This window comes from Epinephelus moara, chromosome 4 (genome assembly GCF_006386435.1).
Source record: "Epinephelus moara isolate mb chromosome 4, YSFRI_EMoa_1.0, whole genome shotgun sequence".
NCBI classification, from domain to species: Eukaryota; Metazoa; Chordata; class Actinopteri; order Perciformes; family Serranidae; genus Epinephelus; species Epinephelus moara.
In genome coordinates, this window is record NC_065509.1 from 17,754,109 (window position 1) to 17,778,141 (window position 24,033).

Consider the following 24,033-nt stretch of genomic DNA (forward strand, 5'->3'; position numbering starts at 1 on the left):
AATGAAGCTTTTCAAAAATGCTCTCCAGATTGGAAACATTTGCAACAATTTGCACAGAAACCAAACAGTGCTCCTTTAGTGGAACACTACCTGCCAAAGGACTTCTGTGTGTGAGTTAATAAAAAATAATTTGATGAAATATAACTTAATTCAGGCAACTGGAATTTCTGAATTTAGAAAAACAAACCAATAAATTAGAATTAGATTTTGACACAGTGCCACAGGACTACATAACCATGCTGAACCCACTCGGTGTTGGACTTCAATGAAGCAAATTCTCTCACAAATTTGAAAGTAATGATTACCAAAAAGCAGCTACCACACAGTGAGCCTGTAATGTTGGGCCCCTGTGGAAATCCGGGGACCAGGGGCCCTTTGGTTTATTATTATTTAAGGATGCACAAAGTGTAGTTCTTTTTATAGCACCAGTAATGCAGAATTTATAATCAGAAATTATGAAGTGTCAAATATTAACAAGTTGTTTTTGTTTTACACCGTTTGCAAAAGTCTCTATTGGACACATGAAGGCGCCATTTCCATGCGCATGAAAGGAGAAGCGCTCTGTTTTAATGACGCTCAGAAAGAGACCTGACAAGTTGTTAATGGCTGCTGTTGCAAATCATACGATTAAAATAAGCATCAGTGTCCTGGGCACAGCTCTCAACAACTCCACACTCAGTCGGACCTTAGTGCTGTTATTATTTAATGAGACTGGTGCAGAGAAGAGGGTCAGGACGCAAAGATCGCAGACCATGTATAGTTTGGAAAACAGTTTACAATAGCTGATTTTTAACAAGCTGCCTGCAGACAGATTTAAACACACATGCAATCGTAATTAATGCCCTAAAAAAGCCAGTGCGGGACTCTCCGTCGCCCTGTTTGAGCCTCTCATCCTGAGCATTTCCATTACGCACTCCTGTGCGCTCACATGCCTTCTGGACGAGCCCTCCTGGCAGAATGGAGCAGCGCGCAGGAAGAGCCTTGGTGACTCATGAGGACCACACTGAGGACGGCAATGAAACACGAGCTTCTGGCATCTTTATCACCTTTGGAAATTAACTTCTTAGGTTACATAAATCTATTAATAATCTAATTATCATGGCAAGGTTCGCGTCTTCCTCCCACTACTCCACAGGCGGAGCAGGAGTATCAAAAAGTTCAAGACTCCCTCCAGTGAAGTCCTTTTAAATTTCTTCTAGTCTGTAGATATTTTTTCCCCCAACATTGGAGCATTCCCACCATGGCCGCTGCACCCTGAGGGGAGATGGATTTAGAGGTGAAGGATGAGAACGGGTCGAGCTGTTTGTCCCGCAACGACAGTGACCGCGGACTGAGCGCTTCCTCCGCCGGAGTGTCCACTGCGCTGGCCAGCGTGCTGATCTTCACCATCGTGGTAGACATCCTGGGCAATGTCCTCGTCATCCTGTCCGTGTACAGGAACAAAAAGCTCAGGAATGCAGGTGAGATGAGGAGACGATGAAGGTTTTGCCATAAACCCAAATAAATGTGCTGATGGAAACGGCAGCTTAAATGGCCAAGATATAAGAGACGTGTCTGCGTAACAAATCCTGTCAAAATTGATGTGAAAGAATTTGTTTAATTGTGTCATAAAAATCGGTTTCAGAGCTGAGTGTCTCATCAATTACATCTCATCAAAGCCGAAAGGAAAGATGTCTGTCTCCATGCAGTTTGTGGGATGCCCTGCTTCCCTCTCTTCATTCATAACTATAATTATGTAATATAGTGTAGCGTGTGACCTCTGTGCTTAACAATCAGGCTGCTATCTTATGCGAGCCTCCAGTCTCAGTGTGATGGAGTTTCCACAGCTTTGCCTGCCTGCCCTCATATTTCTTCATAAATAATAACATCCCTTTCCCCCCAACTGGCTTTATCCTTGGTTCTTCATCCCAGATAAATCACATTACATCAGGACCGGTAGTGTCCCATGAGCAGCCAAGGTGAGAGGCGCCTTTGTGTGGCTTCAGTGCCCTTTTGTGCAGGTTTTATGTTGAACACAACCTCGTATTTTGTTGTGTTGACATTTGGAAGTGTCCAGGCAGCAGTGTGAAGGTGAAGAAGATATTTATTATGGTCACTTAAGTGCCATTTTTCTTACTTAGCAAATGTGCCATCATCATTCAGCTGGCTCCTTTACGCTGAGGCATGTAGGTGTCTCAAATAGCCTCTAAGTCAGGTCAAGCCATTTCCAGTTCATTTGGGAATTAGTACGTAAATTATTTCTTTAAGTCTGGCTCTACGAACTAAGGGAGTGTGTGAAAGTGTAAGGTATGGAGGGGGTCAGAAAAGTTGGAAGGCATTGTACATTTTCTTTTGGCTGAAGGACGGAGAGAAGGATTTTCTGATCTTTTTCTAACCCCGGATTTATATGTTATTGTTATTTCAGCCTTTGCCTCCAATGTACTTTGGCCCTGTCTACACATAGAGATATTTTTGAAAATGTATTATTTTCCCCTCCATTAAAAAAAAAAAAAAATTGTCCAAAAACAACTCCTAACAAAGACTCGCCAGCAGTCTACCTTGTCACAAAGGTACCTACTGGAGATCTCATCACTGCTGATTCCACTTCAGTTCAAGGATGCACATGCTTTCCTTCCTATTCTCATCAACAACAATCCCACTCTGCAGTGTCCAAATTTGCTGGTCAGACCGGGTCTGATTCAAATCTGCCAGACTTTACACCCCTGACACTGAGGGGGAGCAAAAACACTGGGTGCAGCCGATGTCTTTGTTCATCTGTGAAGTGTTAAGCAGTCATTAGACCTCACAGTGCTAACAAAAGCATCAGCTATAGTTGTTATTTCTCGCATAAGCTCATCACACAAAGCTACAAAAGGCATGCACCAATTGAGAAGATTACATCATCATTTCTCTATCGCTCTGTTTTACACGTCAACACAGATTAACAGTGACCACAGTTTTGAAAAATCTGCACTTTTTAACTTTTATAAAATCTTTGTTTTGGTGACAAGTGGACAAGAGGTCAAAACAAGCAGGAAAATATCAGTTTAGAAAAAGATCTGTGCACGTGTAGACGAGGCCATAGTTACACAAATGGTTGTAGTGTAGATTTCAGGGGGCACGCAGGGGACACATCCCTCTCAATATTTAGAACACGTGCGTTTGTCCCCTCACCCAATTAAAAACATAAAAGTAGCAGAGGACTTTTATTTTGAAAAATATAAGACTTTTACACCATAAAATTGTGCAGACAATCGGTGCATAAAAAATCACCAGAATTTGAAGTGTTTGATGCTCAATATTTTCTTGCAGAAGACCGTCCTATCCCTTGTTTCATATGTGTTCCCCCAGTGATGAAATGAAACTTACACCCATGCAAATAGTTATATAAAAAAGACAGCTTTCATGTGCGAAACAGAAGAATATCAAGGTTTTATTTTTGTCATCATATTCGACTAGCAGGTGATGTGACGTAGCTAAGTCCCTGAGCCACTATCTCAGTTTTCAGGAAACACTGAATAAACTCTGTTTTGGTATATAGCCAGCACGGTGGTGCAGTGGTTAGCATTGTCACCTCACAGCAAGAGGGTTTGCTTTGAGCCCAGGGTGGGGAAGCCCTTCTGTGCGGAGTTTGCATGCTCTCCTTGTGTCAGCGTGGCTTTTCTCCGCGTGCTTCGCCTTCCTCCCACAGTCCAAAGACATGATGGTTCGGTAATTGGTGACTAAACTGCCCGCAGGTGTGATTGGAAGCATGAATAGTTGTCTGTCTCTGTCAGTCCTGTGATAGTCCGGGAACCTGTCCAGGGTGTACCCCGCCTCTTGCCCAGTGTCAGCTGGGAAAAGCTCCAGCGCCCCCTTGACCCCCAACAGCATAAGCAGTCACAGAAAATAAAAGCAATACCACGTTTTTCCTTTCACAAGCAATAAAATGCTGGCTCAGTTCATCACACTCAGATAATTTGCTGCTTCAGTCTTATTTGTCCTGGAATGACTGGTGGCTTTTTTTGGCACCTGCAAGCAAATATTAGTGAACTTGAAGTACTGAGTCAAGTCAGTAAATGTCTAACTCCTCTCTATTTGCACTTTGTCACAGACAAACCTTCCAACAGTTTTATCAAAAGCAAATCGGGCAGTAAACACAGCACGGTGCAAAGTTCCACAGTTTCACTTTAAAAAATGTGATTTAACACTGAGATATTATTCTAGCTGTTAGTGGGGGTGAGGATGTTGCACTTACTTTCTCTGGTCCACTTGCACTTGCTTTCCATGGTTTAAAAAACAGCCCCAGTAATTTTTAGTACAATCCCTAAACGAAGGCACTTGTGTGTGTTAGTGTCCATTTCCACATATAAAAAGCCCAGATAACATCTTTACAGTCTGAGTTTATTGTCTGGCGCGGAAAAACTGAAGTAGCAATTAAAGAAAAGAACCAAAGAAAAAGTCACAAGACACTCAGACAGCAATTAACATAATATATCGAAGCACTTAAGGGTTTATGACATCAGAAGCAGTCATAAAAAGACAACTCCAATTTTATTCTCCCGTTACAAGAGTGATAGAAAAGCACCTTTTGCTTTAACTGGACAAATTACACAAGCTCACCTCATGATTATGTTTGCCAAAAACAACTGAGCAGAATGCAGAGATGTGTCTTCCACAACAAAGAGATGCACAAATAAAATGTCTATTTGATGTTGTGCAGCTTTCATTGTTAAGGTTCGGGAGATCAAGCACCGTGCATCATTATACCCAGCAACTCTTTAGTTGAAAGCAAAGTCAGGAAAGCCTACCGCTGAGGCAAAAGACTAAACTCAGTAATCACAACATGATGCTAATGAGTACATGCGAATCAGGCAGCGGGATTAGGTCAGCGACTGTTTGGAATAATGAGCTTTTAATTACAATTTCAAATACATTACATAACAGATCCAATGTGTTCCTGTGCATACCAGCCTAAAGCGGTTTGGCCAGGAGTTTAGGAGCCCGGGGAATAATTTGATTATCTGGTTTGCAAAAAAATGCCACAGTCGACTGGTCTCAAACAAGAGGGCAGGAGTAAATGGCCTGTTCAAAAGTCTTCGCCATGCTGGCGGACTACGGCCTGTGCGCTGATTACTGGCCTCATGTCACCATTCTCCCACTCTAATTGGACTGACTGACTGGTTCAGTCTCATGAGAGTCCTCACGAGAGTCCTCGCCAGTGTCATGGCGTCTTTTTCGGTTTGCATGCGTGAGCAGAAACCTGCAACTCCAGCAGAGCAGTTTTGTTTTTAAGTGTCCTTAGGTGACTGAAATTGTAACTGCTGTTAGCCTATCATCAATCTGCTCCCTGTGCTTAACAAGCTATTTATAGGTTTGGCTCACTTTGTATGAATGTTTAATTGTACAGACTTTCGGAAAGGAAAGCACGGACGCAGCTGAAGAACAGCAAACAGCTGTAGAGAGATGTGTCCGCTATAAAAATCAGTATCTGTGATAGATGGCTGTTTTGTGAAGGTGCAGTATAACACAATAACACCTCCGGGGCTGCAGACTGACTCATGTGTGAGGTCTAACGTATGATTTACAGTGGGTAAAGACTCAGACGTATATATTTTTGTGGAATTCAGTGTGTCAGGCACACTGCTGCAAACATCCCCTCTCTCCATTACACACTATTCAGACTGCTGGTTGGCTTCCTAACACTCTGCAGCAGGACCTTTCCGCTCTGCTTCACTTCAACAACACTCGCCTTGCCTCCGTATATCCCTCCGCTGCCCACCACTCACCACAAAAACCACATGCATGTGCGCACATTTGGTAGATACTGGTGCATCATCTGAGTGATGTATATTTGTCCCCATTATCTCCATGTGTGTGAGGAGAACTGGTGCCATATGTTCCATTTTTTTTTAAAGGTTTACAGGTTCTCTCAAGTGCGTAAATGTAACAGGATCTATCCAGTGACTCTTCAAAGGGTAGAGCATGGCACCATAGGACTGCCAATGGGGTGTTAACACTAGAGTTTCCCACTGGGGTTAACCATACTAAAAATACACTCTCAAAATGCACTCATGAGAAAGGGAGGGAGAGGGACAGAGAATGATGAGCAGATGGAGGAAATAACGAGAGGACAAGCTCGGCTGTGTGTTTGTGCGCAGCTTGCACCTCCGTGGCAGGAGCTGTGGGTTGTGGGGTGTGTGAGGATGGGAGATTGAATTTTGATAAATCATGCACCGCGTCCCCTCAGTCAGTCACTCTGCAGTCATGAATAAAACCTAAAACCCGGAGTGTCCAGAGGGGGGTTAATTGAGTCAGTGGACTTAGTGAGTCAAACCAGAAGCCAATTTAAATTGACAGCTCAGATCCACGGGGAATATCACTTAGCACACTACATTAAACATGTCTCCTTTTCCCGACAACAAAACAGTAGATGACATTTAGTTCTGTAATGTGGTCAGCATGGAGGTTGGACGTTATCAGATTAGGATTATTTGACTAAACCGAGCTGAGATAAGGTAAATGCACTGTTATGTTTACATTACATCCGGTATCTCTTTCTAATGCAGGAGGCTGCTTTCTTTCACATTTGCATAATCCACTATGGGTCCTCGTGGTTCCGGGATTGCACCTCACGAGTGAAACGCCGTTGGAACCAGACGCTGCTTGTGTCCCGGTGGTCTGATTTCTCTTAGGGCCAGTGAGCCTTATTTACTCAGACATAAGGGATCTGATTGGTGGATGGCCTTTTGATGATGACGATGATGTTTTTGGCTGGGCTCATGGCGGGATGCATCACCAAAAGGCAGCTTGTGTCAGTTTAATGTGAAACTTCTTCGAAAAAATTCTCTGGCCCCTTGAACACGAGTTCATGAAGTAGTCACTACTAATTCATCAGCGCTAATGCCCTTGCCGAAAGGTTATTGTTGCTTATTTATGATAACATGTCTGACTAAGTCCAGTGTGATCTAATTTGGGATATGCACTTGTAGTAATATGCCTTGCTGACGTTGAGCCGGATCCAAGCAAAGACAAACCTCCTACACGTTTCTATGAATTCACCCGTCTTTCAAAAGGTGTATAAATATAGCCGGGTGAATCAAAGCGTAGTATATCACGTTTCCTGTATGAGCGGTGAGAGTGATGGGATGCAGATGGTGGGTTTGACAGAGGGAAACATAAGCCCCTGAGATTCACGTGTGCACACAGCCATGCAAGTTGTCAGACTGAAGAAGCCAGGCATTCTTTTGTTTTGTCTTTTGGTTTGTTTATCACTTGCACCTATGCCTTCATTATGTACCTATTCTTGCTCCAGCACAACTCCTTTTTTATTTGACCTTGTTGTTTTTTTTATTTCTTATTCAGAGCTATTCAGCTGGAATGAAGCAATGTGCCATAAATAAGTTGTATATGGAGCCTATTTTAAAACAGGTTTATATGCTGGGTGGGAGGCAGTTTTTTGTTTAATATATTTTTGAATATGCTGCAGCCTGGGTGCGTGCCGGATGATTCTGGTGACAAATATGCTGTTCCACTCACGCAGAGCTCAACGGTTCCCTGCCGTAACGTTTTTGATTTATGTTTCATGCGCCACAAAATGTCGTGTGACAGACAATGAGAGGGAGATACACGGGGAATTCATGGGGTGGTCGCTCAGCTCTCAGGAGGGAGACGCTTTAAAGCAAGGATCAGTTGATTTGATGCAACATTTCACTTGGTCGACAGTTTTTGAGAGAGCGTGCAGTGGGATCAGATAATTACAGAGCCAATGGTGTCAGAGACGTTAAAGGCATGCTGTCCCCGTAGGCCTGCAACCAATCAGCATTCAAGTTAAGCTCTATTCAACCCACACTCGTTGGTAATAATAGCTCCAAAAGATGTCAGTGGACACTTTACTCTGGTGTTCAGGCGTGACAATATTGTTGTTGGTTGTCTTTCTTACACTAAAACAATAATCATTTTGAGTGCTGTGAGTTTGGGCATGATGAGCAAGTAGGTTAATTAAACAGCTAGAGATACTGCTTGGTCCAGTGTTTTAATAATGGATGCCAACAAAACAAAGACAGTCATCTGGCCACTTCGCAGCAATCCTCTCAGTGGTGTTTTAGCACTTACCTCATCCTCTTGACGATAAGGGGGAGAGAGGGTTCAGCCAGACAGAGCTATAAGGCTGCAGCCCCTGTCCAGCCAGCGCACATGATAACACTGAGCTGCATGATGTCAGCGAGGAATAAAAACCTCTGCACAATGACAAATGCACACAGCGAGCACTGTGAGCGTCACAAATACAATCTGACAGATTTGCCCACTGAGCTGATTCGAGGATGAGGAACAAACGCTTTTATTTTTATCTCGGCAGGCTTAAGAGATGGCTCGTGCTGTTTTAGTAACTTGGAAATTGACTGTGTCTGAATACCTGTGGCAGGCCTGTGGTGAGACATGCGACTGACACCTGATTTTCTTCTCCTTCTGAAAAACAAAACTCAAAAAAGTCCCCACAGTTAGAAAAGTTTACAGGAATAAAATGACATTGTGTTTCATATTGTTAATTTCTTTATTACCACATTTGATGAATCAAGTTCAAGTGATTAAAATGAAATTAGACATACTGTAGTTGTGTTGTCTCCGGGGTGCAGGGGTTGTAACACGCTTTGAACGCAGGATTGATGGCCAACATGTGTTTTAAATCCGCTCCCTTCATATCTGCCAATCAACGCTGTTGTTTCAGCTGTTGTCTGAGTGAGCGAGAGCCTCGCGCCTCCACATTTCAACTTCAGAAGGTGGTTTGTTATATCAACCCTGGAATCAACCCAGCGTCTGACACCAAATGTTGTTGAAGTGAGGCACATTATATATAATCCTTTACAGATTATTTACAGAGAGCATAAATGTTTATATCGGTCCAGTGATGTCATGGTGCATGAGAAGCTGGATAAATAATGACGAGCAGTATGTAATCATGTTTTTGGACTAGTTTACATGGAGCAATAATGATATAATAAAGACCTTCATCTTTAAAAAGCTGAACTGTATTTAACGCTGAGTTTATTTCTACTTCGTCACAAGTTTTGAATTCTAAAATGTGTAGCTCACACACACAATAGACCTTTTTATTGCCCATCCGCTCCAAACTTATGGGAAGCTAATGCATCCTTTGCAAAACACCAATTCAATTGCATTGTGGCTGCGCTGCACTGTATGTTCTTGTTATCTATCATGTTATCTGACACATTACAGTTTGATTTATTGTTTTATTCTCCCCCACCCAGAGCAGCTGCACTATAACAATATCAGACGTCATTTTCTATAATTCATGTCTTCTGAGGAGATCCAGTGTCACACTACCATCAGCTCGGACCTTAGGAGGACAGGAACTTGATTGGAATCAATCGGAAACCATTTACGTCCTGGGTTTTATATGTTTAACCTCAGTGTTCGACAGTCTGTTCCCAGGGGCAGAGAAGCTTTATAACAAGAACAGCCTGATTTGAGCATTTTTTCAGAGAGGACCTGCCAGATATATCAGTGTACAACAACTCTGTTGTTTCCTGTGATGGTGTGTTGGGAAAGTAATTCATGAGTCTAAAAACAAGTCTACAACCATGCTAGCGGCTCTGTGAGGCTGTAGTCAGGCGCTGAGGTGCTCTGAGCTAAATGCTAACATCACAATGCTAACCTGTCACGTGTCGATTTTTAGCAGGTTTAATGTTGTCCATGTTTAACATCTTAGTTTAGCGTGTTCTCGTGTTGATATTTGCTTATTAGCACTGAACACCAAGTACAGCTGAGGCTGATGGGATATCATTAGTTTTGTAGGGAAGTGGTCATCAAACAAATGATTGAACAAATTTAAATATTGACCCAATGATGGCAGGAGCATTTTGAGTATTTTTGTTTTTTTAGGACATGGGGGCTCAGCCCAGACTTCAGCTGGGGGTCAGGGGTTTTTTTTATGAAAAAGCTCTACTGTGATGCTTTCTTAAAATGCACACCTTATTTACCCTTAAAAACATTTTTAAACTTTCCGCGTTAATTATAAATTGTGATGTTAAAATATTAGTAGTTGTAGTAGTATTGAGTAGAAACAGAATACTGTACAACTGCTATCATTAAAAAACAATTACTAGAGTTGGAAAACAGTCTAATGTACTTATATTAAAGGTGGTGAAATCTAACTAAGTTTATTTTTCAAGTACAAGTTCGCTATGTATTATTCTTATTCTTATTTTTAAAACATATATCTAACCTAAATATTTACATCTGGGGCTATTTATGAAACATTTGGAGCTAAAGCCTCAGACGCCCAGGCCTAACGATGCCACTGGATGATGGTATTAGATGGAAAGCCAGAGGATCACCAGAATTATTACAGTTCATCCTGTGGGGGACGTGGATGTCAATAAATCATGGCTGCCAGACCCGGTTCTATGAGGGTGCAAAAACATGCATTGCACCCTCAATTTAATATTTTGCACCCTAAGTTGAAAACGGTATACAAAATAATATAATAAAAAACACTTAATGATGATAATGTCACAAAAAAAGTAATAATGAAAATGATCTAATTCACCAAACAGTACTTACCGTAAAACTTCAATTAAATGCCCAGTCCCTTTAATAAAACAGTTTTTGTTTTTTTAATTTTTAATTCTCGAGGGGAAATTCAATTTTTTCTCTCTTGTTGTCAATTACACACAGGTCTGAACACACACATGCACAAACAGGACCTATACATGCACAAAGTGGAGAGATGTCAGAGTGAGGGGGCTGCCCTTGGTCAGGCGCCCCGAGTGGTTGGGGGGTTCGGTCTTGCTCACGGGCACCTCGGTAGTGCCCAGAAGGTGAACTGACACCTCTCCAGCTACCAGTCCGCGCTCCATATTTTGGTACGGACGGGGACTTGAACAGGCGACCCTCCGGTTCCCAACCCAAGTCCCTATGGACTGAGCTACTGCTCTCAGGTTGTTGGTTACCCACTTGAGCAGTGTTAGTTAGCTGCTTAGATCGCACATACAAATATAAATGTTTAAACTTTTGTCAATATGAAGATGCTACACATTGTTAGCTCAGTTGGATTCTCCACAATTCAATTGTTCAGGTCATTATACTGAAACCATGAGCGACGGAGAAGACCGAATTAATTCAGATTTACAAGCATGACGAAGAAACAAGTGGTGACTCCCTTCCTCTAAAGCCATCATAAAGTCAGAATATATGTCCATTCCTTGATTAACCTTTAAGTTATTTATATTCCTTTAGTCTGTAAGGGTCCGCCAATCAAAAGAATCAAAGGGTTTTTCATAAAAATTAATCCATGCTTCAAATATTGTTTGAACAGGATAAAGTGGTGTTGTGTCAGGATGCTATAACCCTCTCGGATGCCCTGTTTATCAGAGCTACCAAATAAATAAGTTAAATTTGATATGTTATTTGTTGCCTAATTTTTATACAAGTAATATTCATACTGGCTTCATAAACAATCTGATGTGTTTCCCATCTTTGCTGAGCAACAGTTTTGTGTAAAAGGAATTAGAGGCCTGTCACAAATAGGCCTGTTGAGTTCAGTGATTTAAGGAAATAATAGCCCGGGCTACGTATTGAAGTTTGACGGTAAATTACCTATGTGCATCAGTCGTATTTGTCCCAAACTGTGATGGCACAACATCATGGCAGAAGTCATGCTGGGGACCAGAGATGGAGGGTGCAGTTCTGACTCATAAAGCAAACTGTTGTAGGAAAGGAATAACATGCTGTAGACATAAGCTGTTTTGTTCATTTATTGCTGTTGCTGGCCCGCACTATGGCTAGTAGTGCATGCACACTAATTTTAGATACACCCTAGGTCATTTTGTTCTGGAACTGGGCCTGATGGCAATGTATCCAAGAAATACTTCAAAACTATAAATGTGAATCTAATGGTTGCACTTAAGAAAAAAAATCAGGGATCACCAATGTCACTTGGGGAAAACTTCATCCTCTGGGCACCATGAATATCTGTACCATGTTTAAATCCACCAGTAGTTGTTGAGAAATTTTACGATTGCTATTCGTAGAAATAAAATGAATAAAAATGTTGTTCGTTTTAAAGCAGTTACAGTGGGGAACAAAGGGGGCTGCAACACTGACAGAGCTGTGATGATAAAGCATCTACCTCGGCTCAGATCAGTGCAGCAGAGAGTACATGGTAAAAGCCCAAATGAGCCACAGAGGGCACAGTGAAGCGGCTCTTTTATGATAGTAAATCACAGTCGTACCTCCTGTGACCCAGTTTATTTTAACCCGGAGCAGGAAGTGAAAAGGGAGTGCTGTATGCTTTTTAATAATACACAAACCTCTTCTGTTTCTCCAGGCAACATCTTCGTGGTGAGTTTGTCCGTAGCGGACCTGGTGGTTGCGTTGTACCCTTACCCTCTGGTCCTGACAGCCATCTTCTACGATGACTGGACCATGGGTGACCTGCACTGCCAGGCCAGCGGCTTCATCATGGGCATAAGTGTCATCGGTTCCATCTTCAACATCACTGCCATCGCCATCAACCGGTACTGCTACATCTGCCACAGCCTCCACTACGACCGCCTGTACAGCCTGAGGAACACCTGCTGCTACCTGGGGCTCACCTGGCTGCTCACCGCGATCGCCACGGTGCCCAACTTCTTTGTCGGCTCGCTGCAGTACGACCCCCGCATCTACTCCTGCACCTTCGCCCAGACGGTCAGCTCATATTACACCATCTCAGTGGTGATCATTCACTTTCTGATCCCGCTGCTGGTGGTGTCCTACTGCTACATGAGGATATGGGTGCTGGTGATTCAAGTGAAACATCGGGTTAAACCGGAGCAAAGGACCAAACTGAAACCTAGTGATGTGAGGAACTTCCTCACTATGTTTATGGTGTTTGTTTTGTTTGCAGTGTGCTGGGCTCCACTTAACCTCATAGGCCTGGCTGTAGCTATAAACCCTGTACAAGTGGCACCCAACATACCTGAGTGGCTCTTTGTCACGAGCTACTTCATGGCTTACTTCAACAGCTGCCTCAACGCCGTCATATATGGACTACTAAACCAAAACTTCCGTAAAGAATACAAAACGATCCTCCTTGCAGTTTGCATCCCACGTTTGCTCCTCATGGAGACCTCCAGGTGCGCCACAGAGGGCCTGAAGAGCAAGCCCTCGCCGGCTGCGACGAACAACAATGTAGCAGAATTAAATGTATAGACTTGATGTTTTACCTGGATTAAGTTTCTGTGGAGTGTCATTGCGGATGTGTGCCATGATTCACCCAGTGCCTTTTCGTAGGATGTGTTTCATTTACCAGTTGTAAAGATTTAATCGTGTTTGGAGAGGACACTGCTGTCATCGTATTCCTTTCAGCCATGCCAGACACTGTTCCCTCATGTCGAGAGGGAAACAATCAACCGAACTGTTGGTGCATTACGATCCGTTTTGACACGACACTCTTGACAAACTGGTTAACAAGCAAGAAAAAAAGTCCAGGTAACTAGTAAGTATTCACCAAAATACATTCGGACAGTGAGTCAATACAGTATAGCTTATTATTTGGATGGGAGTCTTCACTTCTCAAGCAACATCCTAGCATGTGTACGTCATATGCACGAGATTGGCTCACTGCCTCTTTTGCACAAAACGATTTTGAGTGTGTCAGCGACCTTGTGAAAAGAAAATAAATGTATTTTTTATTCCCACTGTGTATTCGCACTTTTAAATACATCACTTTTAATGATGGAAAACTCTAAAGGCTGGTTGTTTTACTTCAAAGTAATCCGTAATCCGATCTCAGATTTCAACTGAAGCCTTTTTATTCAATGTTCGACTCAGTTTTAAAGGCTTTGGTTTGCAAGTTGTCATCTTATATTTTATCCTGAGTGTGTGTGAGTATCTCAGGCTCCTTCTCACTGGGACTGTAGCCTGTTTTAATTCATCATGATGCTGGTTCACCCTCAGGCTTGTCTTCTGAGCAACGGTGCCCTCACAAAACACACTGGGTTTAATTCAAGAAAAAGGAACATCTGAATGGGCTTTGTGTGTTAATGGAAAGAAGTTGTGCCTTGTTGTTAGGAAAATTGAGTTCCCTCACAGTTTCAGTCAATTCCTCTGCTAAACAAAACTGTCTTTTCACTGCCTCAACTATCGCGTGAATCAATTTACCGAACTCAAATGTTCCAAGCCCCCGGGTGTCCCCTCTCAGATCTTGAATGATTGAGTAATCGCGGAAATTTTGAAAGGGGGAAAAGCAGATGATAAACAAAACTAGCTTTCTTGTTTATTAAATGCCTGGGGGACATGATACGCATCAGGAGCCAGAGATGTAATTTCGTGTTAGAGCAAGTGTGCCTGAGCACATGTCACCCTAGCCGAGATGAGCTCTGACAGCCTCCCAGCATAACTTCAACCCAGCAAACAAACTATGAGCGGTTCACCTCAAAGGGAGCCTCCAGGATGTCAATGTGACACATTCCTGATACGATGCACTGTTACTGGAATATTGAGGAGATTACAAATTCACAATGTCCAGTTCAAAGGATTCATAAATATGTTCAGCATATTTTTACTTTCAGATCTGTTTTCAGATTTTTGTATTCTGCTGTGCTCTGCTGCAGCTGAGCTTGGATCGGCTGCCTGATGTAAATTAAACCCTCAGCAGACGATTACAGATGCAGGAATAGTAATCAGGAATCCCTGATCAGGTGCTATCAAGTTGCAGAGCAGCAGAAAGGCACAACACTATTCAGTCCTGCTCGCAATCTCACAAGACAGCAGCTCTGATGTGGAAGAAAGAAACAGCCCACATGCCAGTGCAAGGTCAGCTACAGATGAGTGGCTAAAGGGGCTCGAGGGAAGATGACAGAGTCGGCTCGACCACACCACCGAGTCACAGACTAATGGCAGGGTCATCCTTCTTCTTTCTCCTCTCACCTTGCACTCTTAATTCTCTCCTTTTCCTGTTCTTCTTTCACCTGAATTTATTCATCCATCTCTCTCCTGGGGAATAGTTTGGCATTTTGGGAAATATGCAGGGGTGTAGTGTTGCTGGAGCACAGAACGCCAAGAACTACACTTTTCCACTGTTTTCTCCAAGTGAGGAAATATAATATTTACAGCTCAGATAATCCATTTTTTAAGTGCTTGGAGATCCAATGATCACTAAAGCATATATCATGCAAGACAGACAATAAAAAACTAATTGAATTGTCAAAGTTGTCATATTGACATTTAAAGGTCTTGTGCGTAGGATTTAGTGCCATCTACTGGTGAGGGTGCAGAACTGAAACTTCTTTTGTGTGCCAAGTGTGCAGGTAAACTACAGTTGCCAAGTCGTGACAACGCAACTTACTCCATATGCAGATACAAACGGCTCATTCTCAGGTTATAACATAACGATTCACATTTTCAGGGTGACTATAAACTAATGAAAACATAGCTATAAAGGTATATCCCATTTTTGCTGATAACTCATGCACGCTGGTCCTTACAGGTGTGTTGATTGATTCATAACTTCAACTTGTGCACTGAGTAACATGTAAGAAAACATTCCACCTTAAAAGTTGCCAGTAGCTGCCAACAGTAGTCTCTCAGCAGCACAGTGAATTTAATTATTTTTTCTCAGTCTATAGTTAGTTAACTGTCATTCTCGGAACCCATCAGCTGTATTGTGCGTCTGACTTCCGGCAGACGGCGATACAGCCTCTGGGGGCAGATCCCTGATTTTTTGGCATTCCGGTTTGATTTGGGCGGAGGAGGCGAATTTCCGTTTCCGACTTCCGTTTATATATAAGTAAATATGCTGAACCATTGCGATGGATTCAGAGTTTGCAGTGACGCCAATTATGTTCCGCCTCGTTAGTTCACCGCACGGACCGTTTAACCTGGCAACAACTGCAGCCGGCTCAAACGTGATTGGTCAATATCACGCGGACTACAAACAGCCTACAACCGGAAACCAGGGCTCTTCCGCTCTTCTTCCGGAGGCAAGATCTCCGGGGTTTGCCTACAGACTCTACATTCACTGAATGTAGAGTCTGTATATAGAGACTAGTTAACTGTTAACTAGTGGAGATAAAAAGGCAGCAAAACATCATTTCATTTTATAGTAATAAACTCTTTTACAGCTGACGTCACAATGACGTTATTCTATTAGCTGGAAGCAAAACATGACTTTCCAACAAAAACACAGACAACTATGGTTAAATGCGATAACATGAAAGGACTGGACTGAGGCAATCATCAAAAATGCTCACGTGAGCAGTGCACACTTGATATCAGGTTAGGGTCAAAGTATTTACTGTTGTAGGGATGAGTAACGTTACGTGTATTAAGTGTTATCATGTCCACCTAATCAGAAATTGGGGAGGTATTAAGAGGAATATTGGATTTCACTGTAATGCTAATTTTTTAGCGCATTAGCTAACGTTAGCTTTGATAGCAAAACAAACTGGAGGAAACCATTCAAGTTTCGTCCTCCTTTGTGAGATTGCCATAGTAATGAACCACAAAGCTTCAGCAATCCCATCACATCATCCATCCACTGAGTGAGACCATACAGGTCGGCCAGTCTGGTCCCGTTTTGGGCCCGGAGAGTGAGTGGATAAACGAACAGTAAATTCCACTCCGGCAGTGGGAATGAGTATTTCTGAATGCACCACTCGCCTCATCTTCCTCCATTGTCTAAAACAAGTCAACAGTACTTGCTAACAGAGCCAGCTAATGTCTGTGGAGAATTGTTTTGCCTGCAGCTAGGCCCTGCTCACCCAAAAACGTCATACTGTTTACAAACAGTAAAAGGATCTACAGTGCACTAATTTATTTTAATTTCAATTATGAAGCCCAACGTCACAAATCACAATTTGCCTCAGAGGGCTCTACAGCATACCACATTCCTCTGTCCTTGGACGCTCCCAGCAGATAACCCAAAAAAACATTTAATGGTGAAAACCTCAGGAAGAGCTATTGAGGAGGGATCACTCTTTCAGGAAGGACAGGAGAGGGATGCACAGCAGCAACAGTAGTGACAATAGCTACAATGACATTAATTATGGTAATAGTATTATAATAATAATAGCAGTAGTAATTTGATTATTGATTATTGATTGATTGATTTATATGTCATAGGTATTTATTATTAAATGATATGTATGAGACAATAGTAATCATGTGTATAATAATAGCAGTTGTATTAGTAGTAGACATCAGACAGGACCACAGCAGCAATGCAATCCAGGCATAGCCGTGATCTGAGGGAACCTGCGAGACAGTGGAACACAAAGGCTCCGGAGAAGAAGCCGAGTTATCGATATGCAATAATAGGACATGAATGTTAGCAAATGAAAAGGGAGAGAGAGAAGGGGCTCAGTGTATCATACGAGGTTCCCGGCAGACTAGGTATATAAGAGTCTAACTAGGGGCTGGTCCAAGGCAAGCCTGAGCCAGCCCTAACTATAAGCTTTATCAAAGAGGAAAGTCTAGTCTTAAATGTGGAGATGTGTCTGCCTCCCGGACCAAAACAGGAAGATGGTTCCACAGAAGAGGAACCTGATAGCTGAAGGCTCTGGCTCCCGTTCTACTTTTGGAGACTTTAGGAGCCACGAGTAACCCTGCGTTCTCAGAGCGCAGTGTTCTGGTGGCTTAATAGGACACTATGAGCTCTCTTATGTTGGAGCCTGATCATTTAAAGCTTTGTATGTTAGGAGTAGGATTTTAAATTCAATTCTGGATTTTACAGGGAGCCAATGCAGAGAAGCTAAAACAGGAGAAATATATTTTTTGTGTGTGTGTGTGTGTGTTCCTCATCAGTACATGTGCCACAGCATTCTGGATCAGCTGAAGAGCAATCTAATGATAAGAAATTGCAATAATCTTGCCTAGAGGTACCAAATGCGTGCAACAGTTTTTTTGTTTGTCCTTCAAGTTTGCCCTTGAAGTTTGTTTTATATGGAAGTTAAAGGACAAATCTTGATCAAATATTACTCTAAGGTTCCTTACAGTTGTGCTAGAGGCCAGAGCAATGCCATCTAGAGAAACTATATATTTAGATAGAGAGTTTCCGAGGTGTTTGGGGCCAAGAACAGTAACTTCAGTTTTGTCTGAATTTAACATCAGGATATTGGAGCTTATCTCTGTTTTTATGTCCTTAAGATATTTTTGAAGTTTGGTTAATTGATTCATTTCTTCTGGTTTGATCGGTAGATGTAATTGTGTATCATCTGCATAACAATAAAAATTTACGAGTGATTTCTAAACATGTTGCCTAAGGGAAGCATATATAACGTGAATAGAATTGGTCTGAGCACAGAACTTTGTGGAACTCTGTAACTAACTTTAGTATGCGTGGATGATTCATCATTAACATGAACAAACTGAAACTGATCAGATAAACAGGATTTAAACCTGCTAAGTGCAGAAATTGTGTCAAATGCTGCCGAGATCTAATAAAACAAGTACAGAAACAAGTTCTTTGTCCGAAGCAAGCAGAAGATCATTTGTGATTTTCACCAGTGCTGTCTCTGTGCTATCTAAATCCTGACGGAAAATTCGTTCTCAAGGATCTGTGAAAGAAAGGAGAGATTATATATTGGTCTATAGTTGGCTAACACCTCTGGATCGAGGGTGGGCTTTTTAAGAAGAGGTTTAATTACAGCCTCTTTAAAGAATTGCAGTACATAGTCTGCTGATAAAGACGTATTGATCATGTCCAATGAAGAAGTGTTAACTAAGGGTAAAGCTTCTAAAAGTAGCCTAGTTGGGATGGGGTCTAAGAGACAAGGTGATGGTTTTGATAAGGTAATTGTTGAGGTTAGTTGTTGAAGGTTGGTGGGAGCAAAGCAATCCAAATACATATCAGGTCTTACAGCCTAATGTAGCCTATGTAAACTACATAACAATCAAATAGAGCCACATCTTCACCATGCGCATGCAGTACTTAAACAAATAGCACAATAGTTTTTTGGCTTGAGTAAGATAAGAGGATTAATTACCACTCCCTTATTTGTCTGTTAAGTATAAAGCTACAGCCAGGAAACAGTTAGCTTATCTTATCTTAGCTTAGTTTAGCTTAGCATATCGATAGGAATCAGAGGGAAAAAGCTAGCCTGGTTCTGTCTCATATAACATGTCATATCTTGTTTGTTTAATCCATGCAGAAAGGAACAAGTTGTAGCAAAATCAAGATTGAGACCACAACTTGTCATTTTAACACTTCAGTTTTTGCATCTGATCTTGAATATTTAGCAGAGGTTAGGAGTGGGCAGATCAACACTTTAATATCAATACTATAGATACTATGTTTTCTTTTTGATATTAAGCTTTAGCATTAAAATGACTAATACCAAAAAAGGGATCTATTTCTCTTTTCTACATTGTACAAATTTGTATCTCAAGATAAAATTGTCTAAACAATGTTTCATTGTCGTGAGCACATCTGGTGGATGTACTCTTTGAGTTTCCACTGCTGCTGTCATGTTGTGTGCACTTCAACATACATGTTGTTGCGTCCGACACATGATGGCAGTGATGGCGGAACGAAGGAGGAAAAAACGAGAAAGAGAACGTGGAGCTGCAACAGAAAAGAAGGGAGGAGGAGGGAAATGCCTCAGCTTACAAACCCCTGACACAGAGCAAGAGTATACTGGCAGAGACCTTTCAGAGATGCTCAGGAGAGGAAAGTCCAGGTATATAGCCTAGTAGTGAAAGCAATATTTAATGGTCAAATCAGATCTTCAGTTTCAGTTAAGGTTACATTTTCATCATTAGCTGTTACTTTAGAAGAGGGGTTACTCAGCTCAAAAATCATGACACACTGCTCTTGGGTATAAATAAGCTGCTTCTAATAATGAAAAAGAAAATCTGTATTGATATTGATTTCTATGCTATGCTATCAGCTTTTCTGGCCCAACTTAATTTTGTGATATTGCCCACCCCTGTTAGAGGTGCTGGGAGGAAATTTTCATGCTACTGAAAATATCCACTCCGACATGAACCGCAGTATAATGCAGGCTTTGTTTAGCATATAAATGTGTTGGATCCACATTGGGTAACTCGTGACCCTGGATTTCCAAGATACTGTATTCAGTGTCTTTGTAAAAATGGGAGTTGGCCTTTTTATACTAAACATATTGATAGAAAACACAGTGACACAACTCATAGTGCTCGGCGGATAAATCAGAGATACAAACCTGAGTTCAGGATGGATAGCTGAAATGACTAGTCTATCCACCCACACTGTCTGTCATTTTGCCTGTGATTGAATATGAAGGGCGATTGCTTGTGGAGACATTTTTCTTTGGGTATGTTCAAGGACAGCATCATCTATCCATGCTGCCCTACGCTATAAGATTCAGCATAACTCATGACTTTATTCTGCCAATTTCACATGTGACACTCTGTCTCTCTGTGACTTAAACTGTCTCCTGGGTTTCTCTGTAATATCATCTTTTTTTTTTTTTTTGCTTTCACTTCGTTACTTTGTGTCTCAGGTAAGCTTTCTACAGCCAAGTCACGCCATAAATCCCTATGTACTGTCATTTGGAGATATGTCAGAATTTAATACCATAAATAATGTCATTCTGCTGCCAAATATCAGATACAAAGCAGATATCCTTGTCTTTCTTTTTTCTTCAATAAATGAGAGATCTGCAGCATCCACTTAATGACACTGAGGATTTATTGCCCGAACTGGAACAAGCACAAGGGGAGCCAGGCGTGAACTTGAATTTGTCTGAGGACATGATACTCTACCCCATCCACAGCCATGGTTTTTTTGCATGCTTATGTCTCTCTCCTCCTCGGTGTTGTGTGAGCATTTGTGGGAGCTAAAGATCATTTCACAACACACAATGGAAAAGGAGTGAGGCATTATATGGCCCGACGCGCGCACGACATGATGGTTTTTCGCCCCGCTGGATGAAGCCGGTCCTAGCTCCCCTCTCTGCACAGAGGAATTTCTACAGCACTTGCACATCATTGCGTTTTACAGCAGTGGGGTCTCACAGTGGGCCTGCTGCCCCAATAGCAAGTCTCCTAATGGATTTGTGCATCGGGTTTAGCACTGCCTGTGTTCTCATGCATATGATGCGTTCCTCCATGTCCCGATGGGCTGTGGGTCACAATACTACCAGGAGGTTTTAGGTGTCGTGGGGCTAAGGAAGCCAATGAGAGCAGGAAATGGGGATGATGGTGATTATTTGCATCAGATTTCTTGACTTTATTTTTAGACTGAATAGTATACAACACACAGGGGATTATGGATGAATTTGTAAATGTTTAATTATTTTTACTTGACAAAATGTTCCCATGCTCCTTGTTTGTTGATAGTAACCTCTGGTGTGCCATGGTACCAGCGGTGGGAGAAGTACACAGACTCTTTTAAGTAAAAGTATGACTACAAAATACCACAAAATAACAGTGTTTTCATCTACTTAAAGTTTCCAAAACAAAAGCACTAGATGGCACCTGAATAGAATTAGCCTACATTACTGATTTGTTAATATTGTGCAGTAAGTAGTTTTACTGTTGCACTTAGTCAAGGTGGAGCTAGTTTTAACTACCTTATGTACAGTTCAGCTGTTTATCCCAACCTGGAGGTCAGGCTCCCTCCAAAGGGTCACAAGATTAATCTGGGGGTTAGGAGAAGATTAACAGAGAAGGAAAGAAAAAAAAAGTTCGGCTATACTAATTTGTATCCACTTTTCATATCGACTTTCATTGAGTCTTTGTTTAATTGGAAAATATTGGATAATTTTAACTCTTTGTGCCATGTATAATACTTTTTCATTTCATTTTAGAAGTTAAGAATCTCTTTTTGGTGGAACATGCTGGAAAAATAAGCTTATTTGTGTTCTTGGCCAGAGATACATGAGAAAACAAAGTCTTAAAATGATTTTGAGTGATGAGTTAGGTTGGACTATTTCTCAATTGTGACCAGTGACTGTATATAAAGATGAACGTCATGACAGCTCCCCCCCCCAAAAAAACCCAAACATCTCAAAACTCCACCTGATGACTGGCTGCAGTGTAGGTCATAAACTCCGCCCCTCTCCATGTTAGGATGGTAGGCCAAACTAAAAAATGTTCCCACAGATCATTTCTGATATTTCAGGCAGTTGTTATCACGCTGGTGAGTGTCAAGTGTGTGTTTGGTTTTCATCATAGTAATCTGATGCTAGAAAAAAGGGGGGCGACGTCGTGATTGACAGCTGTGTGTTTTGATCAGTGTCCTAAGGATCAATGGCGCAGTTCGCGATTGGGTCAGGCAGATGTAAGGGCGGGAACTCAATACCACAGAGATCGTCACTGTGGCAACACATTCTCTGTCCGACTTTGTTACATATCGATGTTTGGTCATGGACCTTCCACGTCCTCATACGCCGTGAAAGGTCCCCTAGGTGCATTGGTTGTTGATATTCTAGGACGCCATGTCAAGTTCTGCCTGTTACATGCATTGCTTTCTTTCAAAATACATTTTCGTATTCACAGGAAATTACAGTTTACATAGAGTCTCTTTCAAAATAAACGCACTACGTCAGTACAACAATGTGACTTGACGTTTGTTTTCCTCTAACAACTAACACTGGGACGGCTTTTTTCGTCAGTGTCTGACATCGCAAGTCACTGCCCAAGCACCAGATTTCAACAACTTCGGAGTGAGACCAGGTTGACTGTGCAGACATCACCAAATTGTCCAGGATATTTTGTCTTCATTTTTTGTACTGAGTGAGGTAGTGAAGACACGTCGTCCGTCTTTGTGACCAGTAACTTCAACTCATGACCAAGAAGTAGTCTGACACACACCCCTCAATAAAGCAGATTAAAGAAACAAGATTCATTGTTAGAATTAATAAGTTTAAGAGGTATTGGCCGGCAGATTTTGTTATGTTTGCAGAGAGCCAGACTAGCTGTATCTGGTCATGGTGCTAAGCTAAGTTAGCCTAAGCATATAAACATAAGAGCATTATCAATCTTCTCATCTAATTCTTAGTAAGAAAGCAACTAAGAGTATTTGTTATTATGTTGAACTCTTTCTTTCATGGTGCATTGTATTTTCTGAACTTATCATCTTAATCTGAAAGGCACGTAGTAACTTTAGTTGTTGAATAAAGGCAGTGGCCCTGAAAGGTAACATAAGCCCAGTACTTGAATAAATGTTGCCTGCCAGCACTGTATGGTCCAAGAGGGAAATACGAGCACATAAAACACATGTGAATACCAATCATCTCATCATTAACAACTGTTGTAAATGCAGCAAATGACAAAGCTATGAATAGCATGTAACTATTTTGAAAGTGCTTTTTTTATTCTTAGCCTACTTTCAAATGGAAACTTCAACACCAGTGATAGTTACAAAGCTTTGACACTGTCTCGTTTGGTCAAAACAACAGGTGTGGAGTGTGGACTGCTTCATGTTTGACATAGAGGACTGGTGACACATGGAAAAGCCTAGCTAGTGGAGTGCAGATAGAGAGAGCCATGGGAAATACTTCAAGGAAGGTCAGAAGTCAAACTCTATTAGGAAGGAAAATTCCGTATTGAACTTGAAACAGATGACCCCCTGACCAGAGCTTCACACTGTTATTCCGCTGAGAATCCAACTTCTGTCGAGCTTCAATTTTAGATGCGGTTGTTTTATTAAAGTTCCTAATCCCACCGTAACGGGGTGAACATGCCTTCTGTGGTTTGTGATCTATTCCCAAAGCTCGCTGCAATAAACCGTCTAATTAATTTTTAGTTTTGTGTCCGTTTCCAGAGAAAATAAAAGCCTGGTGTATTGGGAGGATGTAATTTTGATCTGGAATAATTTTTGATGACCTGTTTATGAAAAGAGGTCACTGTTTATTTTAGAATCATTGCCAGCTCTGATGCTGATTGAGATATTATGAAGATAGTTTTCTCTACAAGTAGAAAACATACTGGGAAATGTGCCTTAGCATCTGTACAAACAGGTGTTTGTTCTGAATCAATATCTTGTTTTAAATACAGTTAAGTGAGGTGCATTTTGCATGTGGGTAATGTGATCTTTTAATAAATATTGTCACTCTCGGTGATGGAAAGTAATTAAGTATCCTATAT

General features: G+C 41.6%; 1 protein-coding gene across 1 annotated transcript; it reads left to right on the top strand.

Annotated features, from left to right (window-relative positions):
• Nucleotides 1-1,096: 1,096 nt before the first annotated feature.
• On the top strand, nucleotides 1,097-13,617 carry mtnr1c (melatonin receptor 1C). The gene is made up of 2 exons (XM_050042244.1): nucleotides 1,097-1,460; nucleotides 12,308-13,617. The coding sequence occupies exons 1-2, from the start codon at nucleotides 1,265-1,267 to the stop codon at nucleotides 13,171-13,173; spliced, it is 1,062 nt and encodes a 353-aa protein (XP_049898201.1). The 5' UTR covers nucleotides 1,097-1,264; the 3' UTR covers nucleotides 13,174-13,617.
• The last annotated feature ends 10,416 nt before the right edge of the window (nucleotides 13,618-24,033 follow it).